General features: G+C 51.8%; 1 protein-coding gene across 1 annotated transcript in view; it reads left to right on the plus strand.

Annotated features, from left to right (window-relative positions):
- The first annotated feature begins 7,697 nt into the window (after positions 1-7,697).
- VOPP1 (VOPP1 WW domain binding protein) overlaps positions 7,698-10,410 on the plus strand; it is an 18,979-nt gene continuing 16,266 nt past the window's right edge. Inside the window, exons 1-2 of the mRNA XM_019653042.1 lie at positions 7,698-7,851; positions 8,802-8,879. Coding sequence (XP_019508587.1) covers positions 7,823-7,851; positions 8,802-8,879 — 107 coding nt within the window. The 5' untranslated portion in view covers positions 7,698-7,822. The remainder of the gene's footprint in view (positions 7,852-8,801; positions 8,880-10,410) is intronic.

Consider the following 10,410-nt stretch of genomic DNA (forward strand, 5'->3'; position numbering starts at 1 on the left):
GCTGGGGCAGCTCTAGGTAGCGTTGGAGGAAGCCAGAGGGAGACACAGCAAGCATCACGGTGTCAAAGGCAGGAGCGCGATGGAAGAAATGGCTGTGAGCTCGGGAGATGGGGGTCTTGTTCCCCCTCAGCGGCCGTTGCTGAATTCCCACCCCTTCCCTCTGCTTCCTCTGGGGTTGCCCCCTGGGAAGGGCTCCTGCCACATTAAGCGGCACGTCCCCTCCTACATCTCCTCAGCCTCTTTTGCGTCCTTAGGTGTCTCTCCGCCGCCCTGCGTCTCTTGGTCTTTTGCAGTCGGTCCATTGGCACGAGCACATGACCACAGAGTCTGACCCAGTCACCGCACAGCATCACTGTGATGGCTTGGCCCAGGGGAGCTTGTGAAAGGGGGGGTCAAGGAAGAGCACGACAATCAAGAGAGGACTGCGAAGGGGCCCTTGGGTGACATAAGACTCCGTATCGCTGAAGACTCAGTACAGCAGCTTCTATGCAAAATGCTTGCCTGATAATCGACGCTTGGCTGGAGCACAGTGACCTGGGCTAAGTGGAGGCATGACATCCTGAGTGCCTTGTTTTCCGAGCTTATTTCAAGCATGGGGCTAATAATACTTCCCTTGTATATGGATGCCTGGGGTGTTACGGGAGACATTTGGGAAGCGCTTGCCCTGGTCTCTAGGATGTAGGAAGTGCCCATACCCTGTAACCTTTGTTCTGGTTTATATTAGTATTCTATTGCTACGTAATTAATTACTACCAACTTTGCGGTGTAAAACAACACCCATTTGTTATCTTACAGTTCCTGTCGGTCACACATCTGGGCGCAGTGTCACTTGGTTCGGTGGGCTCACAAAGCTGAAACCAAGGGGTTGGCTGGTTTGTGTCCCCATCTGGATCTTGGGGTTCTCCTGCAAGATCATTCAGGTGGTAGCAGATTTCAGTTCTTTGTGGTCGTAGGACTGAGGTCCTGGTTTCCTGGTGGGGGTCGTGCTCAGCTTGTGGAGACCTCCCTCAGTCTTAGCCACGTGGTCCCCTCTTACAACATGGCACTTCTTCAGCACCAACAGGAGAGCCCCCAGTCGGCCACGTCAGAGTCTTATAGAACATACCACTGTATGTAAGCTTCCAGAATCATCAGGGTGGCCGTTTCATCACCGTCACAGGACCCTGCACACTCACGGGGAGGGCGCCATACAGGCTGTGTGCGCCAGGGGGCAAGAACCTTGGTTACCACATTCTCACTTTTGTCGTGACTCTAATATAATTGCTGAGGACTCTTTGCAAATTCATGATGGGAAATAGTCCTTTCTCCTTTCGTTTGCAGTTAATTGTCTGAACTCTACCTACCCTAAAAGGAAGAAGCCCTTTGTCGTCTCTGAATGCTCTCCTTCCCTACACATGCGTACATATGCACACNACTCTTCTCATGTGATTTTAAACAAGCCAGAGAAAGCTGGTGATTTCGATGTGGGTATTTCCTCTTCTTTATAAATAGGAATGAGTTTGGTAATTCCTCCCAGGAAACTTAGGGGAAGTTAGAAGTGGGTTGGGTCTTCTTGATGAGACATCAGTGACTCAAAAGTGAGAACCACCCAGCGGCCCTCTGGAGAGCTGGCAGGTGGGAAAGGCTTGACCCCAAACGTAACCCTTGATTTGCCTCTATTCCCTTAGAATACTAAGCAAACCTTAGGACCACCCCAACCTAGTTTTACAAATGAAATAACTGACAGCAGGAGATGGCCAGCCTCTCTCGCCTGGGTCGGCAGCTTCTGTGGGGGTCTTGTTCACGACTGGGTCCCATCTCTGGGTGCCATGTGACTGGAACAGAGGGCCTGGGCATTTGGGTCCGGGGTGTTCTGTTTGCTCGCTTCTTATAGTTTTTGGTGTAGATCTAAGTGCCCTTGAAGGTGAGAATGTGGGGGAACTTCTGAAGTCAGCTGCACTGAGACACGAGGAACCCACACACTGCCAGGCTCAAAGGAGAGAACGGATGGGAACAGGTGTGTGGAAAGCGTTGGGCCGGGTGTGAAAGGAGGCAGCTAGAACATGTGAACCAGAATCAATGAACGCACCCAGCGGGGCCATGCGGTAATTCCCCCAGCGCTTATGGGGTACCTGTTACTTCCCACCGCTAAAGGGGGAGGGAGTGAGCATGTAGGGATGGGGGGGGGGGAAAGAATGATGGGGGCGGGGCCTGCCCTGCGGGAGCTCACAGCCCATAACCCACCCGCAGCAGTGTGTGCCCAGCGCTGGGCAGGCGCCATTCCGTCCGGTTCTGCTCTTCTCTGGCTATGGATTTTGACCAGGTCCTTTCCAGGCCTTATTCCCGTTGCCCTCTGGGGTGTGAAGCTTCTTTTCAAGTACTCAGATTACCCTGGTTTATTGTGTCCCTCTGGGCTCATTTCTCTGCTGTGAATAATTAACGGTGTGAGTGGGTGAATGGTTGTTCCCAGGCGTTAGAGCAAGATCCCAGAAACAGGCTTTGTACAGCCAGTGCCAGGCGGGGCTGACCTGCCTGCCTGCTGGAGTCGGCAAGGCCAAGATCAGTTGGTTCCAGGGACCCCAGGACACAGGCCACCTCTGCCCATTAGCAGACGCTGCTGTGCCCCTCCCTCCTGGCCCTGGTCAGCCCCTGGGCCTGATGGGACTCCCTCTTTGTGAGGTCAGCTGGTCTCCATGTGCCTAGCTCTCCTCCCAGCAGCGCTGCGAGCTTTTGGGACATGCCGGGTGGAAAGGGGGGGCGGGTGGGGGCAGGGTCCTTCACTGTGCGTTTGTTCCCGTGCCCCTCTTCCTAACCCCTGCTCCTCTGCCATGATGAGGCAGCAAGTGTAGCCTTTGCTTAGCGGCCTGGGGAAGGGGTGGCGTCTGTCCCCAGGGCAGAAATTCTAAGGGAGAATTTCTCTTCTCCCTCTGTTCTTGTTGTTGGGTTCGTCAGTGAAGACTGCTGGTGTAAGTTGGAGGCATTTTCTCATCCTCAGAACAAGGAGAAAGAGTTTACGGTAATACCCCATCAGAGCTCTAGACTCCTGCTGAAGGTTTGTGTCCCCCTAAAATGCACGTGTTGCATCCTAACCCCCAAAGGTGATGGTAGAAAGCACTAATGCTCTTATTGAAGAGGCCCCTTCCACCATGAAAGGACACGGCGAGCAGGCACTGGCGATGTCTGACCTTGCCATGGGGTGTCCACCAGATCAAAGTAAAAAGGTCGTCAAAATATGAGCAATGTCTCAACAGACAGGTAAGGAAGCCAAGCCAGACCAGGAAAGAAAAGGTTCTGACATTGGAATTGTCAACTGAAGTTGACAGAACAAACCATCAATTCATCCTCAGGTCTGTGAAGCATTTGACTTGATGGGCTGACCGATCAAAGGTCTAAAACCTGNGTCTTACTCCATCTGAAGCATTGGTGCATCCCCCCGCCATATTTGAATGTGTTTCTAACGTCTGCTGTGTTAGTCACTGACTGTTCTTGAGCCACCTGCCTAGGTGGCCAAATTAATTTTCCAGGTTGTCCATTGTTATCTTTCATTGTGTTTTGAAGTCCCATAGGTCTTATGTGAAATGTCCTGAACCAAGTTTTCCCCAAAACTCTGCTATTTTTAGTGTTGAATTTTTAAAACATGAGTTTTTTTTCCATAGGCATCTAATCATGTCACAGCAGAAACACTATGTCTTCTAGCGTGTAGGGGGATTGGACAGGACATATGTAATGGTAGCCAAGAGGGCTATTTATTAATTGGCCAGTATGTACATTTTTCTTACCTGTCACTCTTGGGCGGTTTCTCACCTTGATGAGACAAGTGGAGGAGGAGCAGGTGGCTTGGCTGCGAGTGGGGCCACAGCCCAGGGAAACAGGCAGGTTTCCTGCCTTGGTTTTGTATTGAACAGGGCGCCCCACATAGCGGAAGTCTCGGCAGACCACCTCCTCTGCTGCAGAAAGACAGAGCCCACTCGGAAAATATAGACTTGGGCTCTAATTACAGGGTTGTCAGGTTGAAGGAAAATGGGTGTGAGATGACAGGGAGGTGAAACAGTTTAGCTCTTCTCAGCACCATGCGTTCGCCTTGTGAGCTTTAGCTTCTTGATTCCACTTCTGGTACAAGTGTGGTTCAACCGTATCTTCTGTGCAAACGGGTCTTTTTCAGATTGTATGGCAGATCAGCTGATGAACCACGTCCGGGGTTTTCCGAGGCTGGGGGAGGAGGAGGTCATTCCTGGTCTGTCTTTCCTTGTTCATTGGTTCCTTTATTCATTTACTGGTTCATGACTTACTTTGAAAGCCTCTCTGATTGACAGAGATGACAGAGGCAAGCCCTGTCCTGGTCCCTCAGACCTGCCAAGGCGAAGGGTCCTGACAATTAAAAAGCACGATCACTCCATTGTTAGAATACTGAAAAAAATCACTGCCAAGACTGCCAGTGTTGCGCTTTTCCCTTATGCGTTTTTCCCCCAGGAGTTTTATGGTATCAGGTCTTATGTGTAAGTCTTGGCTCCATTTTAAGTTGACTTTTGAGAGTGGTGTGAGGCGGGGTCCTGGTTCATTTTTCTGCGAGTGGCAGTCCAGTTTTCCCATCACCATTTGTTGAAGAGGCTGCCTCTCCATGTTGGGTGTTCTTGGTTCTCTTGTCGAATATTAGTTGTCCGAACATGTGGGGGCTGTTTCTGGGCTCTCTATTCTGTTCCATTGGTCAATGTGTCTGTATTTATGCCAGGACCACACTGTTTTTATTACTGTAGCTTTGTAATCAGGAACTGAGGTATTCTTTGTTCTTGTTTCTCAGGATGGCTTTGACTATTCAGGGTCTTTTGTGATTCCATACAAATNGCCACTCGGCCGGCCCCCTTCATTCTTATTTTAGAGTGGACTCTTTCTACTTATTAAACAAAGTTTGCTGTAAAACAGCGTGCTGTCTTATGCCGGCAGTAGCCTCATACATCTTGTGTTTACCTGGTCTCTTGGTTGCATCATTTCCTCTTGTGCTTGATTTAATCTTCTGTTGTTTGATAAATTTAGTGTAGCCTAAGTGTTGTGTCCAGTGTTTGTAAATTTTCCAATCATGCAGTCCATCCTAGGCCTTTGCACCCACTCCCCACCCACTCACTCCCCCAGAGTAACTTCCAGTCCTGCAGGCTCCATTCATGGTACGTGCCCTATCCAGGTGTACCATTTTTAATCTTTTCACTGTATTTTCACTGTACCTTTTCTGTGTTTAGATACACAAATACCATTATGTTACAGTTGCCTTCAGTATTCAGTACAGTTACATGCTATACAGGCTTGTAGTCCAGGAGCAACAGGCTACACCACACAGCCCAGGTGTGCAGTGGGCTGGACCACCTAGGTGTATGGAAGTGTACTGCATGATGTCTGCACGACGGCGAAATCGCCCAGCCATACATTTCTCAGAAAGTATCCTGGTTGTTCAGTGGCACATGACTATATTGCTTTTTCAGGTGGCACTGCATCTTGGAGACCATTTCATACCAGTTCTGAGAGATGTCATTCTTGTTGGCCACCTAGTACTCCACTATGTGGATGTAGCGTCGTTTATTTCGCTGGTCTGCTAGGAGTGGGCATTTTTGTCATTTCTGGGATTTTGCTATGAGAATTAATGCCACGATAAATAACCTTGTGCCTATGGTGCTCCATATTTGTGGAAAGAGAATGGTGATTAAAGAGAAATGCATCCGTAGTTTCCCTGATATTGCCAAAGTTCCTTCCCAACAGCCACATATAAGAGTGTCTGGGAATTGTGGTATAGTAAAGAGTTCAGTGCTTTTATTACCTGACTGTAGCTCATCCCCCTCTTAGGTTCACACACACACACACACACACACACACACACACACCTGTGCATGTGCACTCACCACCCCCCATGTGGGCAGCTAAGCGTTGAGGCGGTCCAAGCTGGGAGAGCTGCCTTCCCCTGAGTCTGCTAATGTCAGAGGAACCAACATGTTCTTGATGTTTCTGTCTGTTCCTCTCCCACCATCCTGTAGTCATAGGACACATGGGGGAGTTGGAGGTGGGCAAAGGAGGTTCCTTGAAGTAACGCTGATTAGTCCAGGAGAAGATGCCCAGGGTTGCTAATTTTGCCACCATCAGGAAACCTTGTGACTCTGAGCAAGACACCCAATGGGGCCTCAGCTTTTTAATCTGTAAAATGGTATTCCAAATATTCACCAAGGAAAAAGTCCAAAAAGGCCATGTTTCATGTTATTTTTGTTGTTACCTTAAGAGTTAGGAGAGGGGGTACTGGGGTCTCATATGAGTGGCTTCTTCAGGTTAAGGAACCCTAAACTAAAGGAAATCCTGCAGATGTGGCTGTGGGTAGGGCAGGGCCTGTGGGACTGGCTTGGTTACGATGCTTGGAGCAGCAGCCAAGGCAGCAGAAGGGGAAGAAGGGGTTTCAGACTTGAGTTCTGGGGTTCCCTGAGCTTTGGAGGCAGCATCAGAGGAGGCTGTTTGTTGATTGTGTGGAGCTTGAGTGTCAAGTTTCTGGAGCGCGTGCCTTCTCTAGCCGTGATGGAGAGGAAAGAAACATCTAACATGCCACCTTGAAGAACGACCCATTTATCAGCTTATCATAGAAGACTCTAGTGAAATGAATTGTTATTAGGGGACAGAGACCTGAAATTGCTATTCCTTGCCAAAATAAATCAATTTCTTTGGCTGTCCGAACTTCATTTCTTGAGCCCGACAGGAGCTAACATAGTCTAAATTAAACTCATTTTCCATGAATAAAACTGGATCACTTTGGGCTGCCTAGTGTGCTTCTGAGAGTCTTTAAAGCACTTCAAAACAAAACAAAACTGTTTCTCGTGCTTTTCATAACCCATCTGATTTAGCCAGCGTAACACGAAACACTTGCCCTCACCTCACCTTGGGCGTTCTGCTATAGATTTAGGGTCCGTTCTGTGCAGGAGGGCATTGCTGTTCCCCTGCTAGAAAGGCCAAGGAGCTAGCAGCCCTGGCCAGGTCCCAGGGAGCTGGGGACAGAGGAAGGGGCGTGCTTCGGCAGGACAGTTAGCTCCTGCCTTGCTCAAAGAAAGCTTCGTCGTCACTGTACCTTTCTGTTTTCCTGCTGGTGGCTTTGTCCTGTGCTAGTTCACAGGTGTATATACACTTAGGGGCGGGTGCACTCGCTCATGGAGGTAGGGAGTTGTGAAGTTTTAAAACAATGATGTCATGAGTGGAATAATTTTAGAAAACTCTAGTTCAGACAGGGCAGAGCATTTCTGCTTAGCGGTCTCACACAGTGGCGGTGCCCTTGGCTCACTCTCACTCCTGTGAGTTGTCCGGCCAGCGGGAAGGCTTCACACCTGCTCTGCCCGGCCCTCGGAGTGTCCAGCCTTCCTTGGAAAGCACGGAGGAGGCTCCTATTGTCTTTCTTTTTCCTTCTCCTTTCTCTTCCTCATCCCTAGGGATGAGAGTGGGCAGGGGATGCCACCATGCTGGCGAGGCGATCCTGGCTTAGAGTATGGCAGACGCAGCTCCCCACTGGGGGATCAGTGATTAGAATAGGGCTTCTACAATATTCTGAAATCCAAAGATCTAGGAATGTTACAACAATGGGAAATGTCTTTCAAAAATGAAANTGGTGTGCGTGCTGTCCTGGGCCTTTGCGGGTCCAACCCCAATGCAGACTCCCGGGCCCATGTCACTGGCATTTCATTTCCTCTTGCACTCTGTGCTGAATCTCTCTCCTCCGCAATGCAGCCACGGTGCCTGTGGAGCTGCGACTGGGGGAGCCCTGGAGCCAGCACTCGTCCCCCAGCGTGAGGTCCTTGTGCCGGCCCAGGGTGTTGCCAGGCTGGATTTCTTCATGGTCTCTGCTCAGATGTCACCTTCTAAGTGAGCCACCCCTGAACACCCTGTTTAAAATCGTATCATCTACCACCCCCCTCCCGTGCTCTCAACCGGCCGTGCCTGCGTCATTCCTCACCGTAGTGGGACCTGTTGCCATCTAACGCACTTCCTGGTTTTCTTGTGTGTTGCTTGCCCCCCTCTTCTAGATAGAAAGTGCCTCCACACCAGAGACTTTGACTCCTGGGACCTGCGAGGGGTCCCATCCTCGTCCTCGGGGAGGGCCTTTTTCAGGCTCTTCTTGGGGAGGGACAGCCCCTGCGCGCGTCTGGGGGAGCCTGCGCTGGGCTGGGGCCCTAAGCCTCAGGCACTGGGCATGGGGAGCGGGGTCAGCAACAGCGAGGACAGTCCTTGTTGGCACTTCGTGTAAGGGTGACAGCCTTGGCCCTGAAAGCAGCACTGTGAGGGGGCCCTGCCTTCCCACCCATTTTGTTCCTGAGGAAACTGAGGTTGAATAACTTGCCCAGCGTCCCACTGCTAGTAAGTGGCAAGACCAGGGCCCAGCCTTCTGGTGTGACTCTAACCTCTGTCTCCAGCCTACAGGACTTGTCAAGGCGGCAGTGTCCCCATCTTTTGCACATGGTGGGGGACGGCACTGAGCAGGTGCCACAGCACACTGACGCCCGTCTGTCATCAGGCTTCCTTCCGGTGGCACAGCTGAGCTGCCAGTCTTTGGTCGGGGCACCTCCCACCAGGAAGCCATTGTGACTTGGCCCACGGGGGTGTGTAGGTAGTAAACGTGCTGCTTTGAAATCTGTTGACTGTATCCATCTCGGCACTTCCGTGTGGGCCCCCAGGCTGACAGCGGTCAGCGTGGCTAGTTTTGCGAAATGCCGCCAGGCTGTCCTATCTGCGCTGCCACCTGCCTGGATTCGTGCCTGGCCCGGTCCTTCCTTCTGACCCCGGACGCTGACCAGCCTGTGCCCTCTCTCCCGCAGATGCCGCCCCTACGAGGACTGCTGTGGCTCCCGGTGCTGCGTGCGCGCCCTCTCCGTGCAGAGGCTCTGGTACTTCTGGTAGGTCACAACTCCTCCTGGTCTGCGAGGCCTCCCTCCCCCACCCCACCCCCACCCCCAGGCACTCTGCCTACAGTCAGCATTGTCACCACCACCGTTACATCACCTCCGCCTGGGGTCGTGGTCTCGGGGACTGTCTGCTCGGGAAGACAGGTAACGTTGGGGTCACCTTCACGACTGGCAGTGCTGCCCAGAGTTTGCAGGGCGCTCGTCCNAGGGGAGACAGCTGATATCATTCCATCAGGTCCCAGTCAGGCCGAGACGCCCCCCGAGAGAGCTTTACAGATATCATTCCATCCGGCCTCAGTTTTCCGAGACACTCTCTCAACTAATGGGTCAGAGGCTAAATGCAGAGGGGGTGGTCTAAGAATCGGCTGTAAGGCGACACTCTGTATATAAGAAATGTCGCCCTTTCTGCTGAGATTTGCAGCCCAAGGCTCTACAGCTTGCCCCGAAGGCTGTCCTGCCCACAGCCACCATCCACGGAAGGACACGTGTCCGCCAGAGCAGAGGTGGAAGGGCTTGGGAGGCAAAAGCAGGACAGAGGTGATGGTGCCAAGTCTGTACTGGGCACGTGGCTTCTGTGAGTTTCCAGTTGTCGGGGATAGGGACCTCAGGCCTTCTCCGAAGTTGACAAAGCTGGACGAACCTCACTCAGAGGACCTCACAGTCCTGGCTCACCGTCCAGCAGTCACCAAGACCCACCCACGTTTCTGTGCCTCCCTCCGACCAAGCCAGAGCAGAGTACGTCCCCGAGACGTCCCAGACTGTAGCCGAGACGGGGCCCTCCACGGTGTCAGGGGAGTTGTGGGGGAATTAGCTATAACACAAAGACTGAAAACAGTAATAGCTGACATTTATCGAGAGCATGTGAATACTCTCCAGAAAGCTTTGCCCTGACCCCTCGCCCTTTCCTCATTTCAGCGGAGGAAAGTTGGTGCCTTGCTCCATCATCTGATTTACTGTTGTTGAAATAAAAGATCCCTTGTCTCCTCCTTGGACTGGGAGTTCATGGTGGGCAGCGGGTCCACCTTGTTGGTTTTCGTATCTTCTGTGGTAACACGCTGCCTGGCCCTTAGAAGGCACTCCATACACATTTAGTAGCTGCAACAAATGGTAGCCTGGAGAACGGTCGGAGAAGGACAAGGCGATCCAGGGAATGTGCTTCGGTTGCTGGAAAGTGTGTTAGGGACTGGAAGTCAAGGGACTGTGTCTAGTCCCGTGCTGCCATGAGGTTGCTGTGTGATTGTGGCCAGATCTCCTAACCTTTCTGGGCCCCCATTTCCTGTGCTAGCTAATGGCCAAGGTCCAGTCCTGCTTATCCTGTGACGCCCTCGGCTGGCTGCCCAGTGTAATTGGGAGCATAGAGAATAAACGACGAACCACTAAGTGGACGTAGGTGTTGTAGCAGACACCAGTGTACAGATGTGAGATGCACGTTCGCTTATTAGGGGCCCAGCCTGCTTGCTACGTGCAGCCGCTCACGTTTCCTGTCACAGCCGTGAGATGTCTCTTGGGCAGGCCTTAGTAT

Source organism: Hipposideros armiger, unplaced genomic scaffold (genome assembly GCF_001890085.2).
Source record: "Hipposideros armiger isolate ML-2016 unplaced genomic scaffold, ASM189008v1 scaffold_192, whole genome shotgun sequence".
NCBI lineage: Eukaryota > Metazoa > Chordata > Mammalia > Chiroptera > Hipposideridae > Hipposideros > Hipposideros armiger.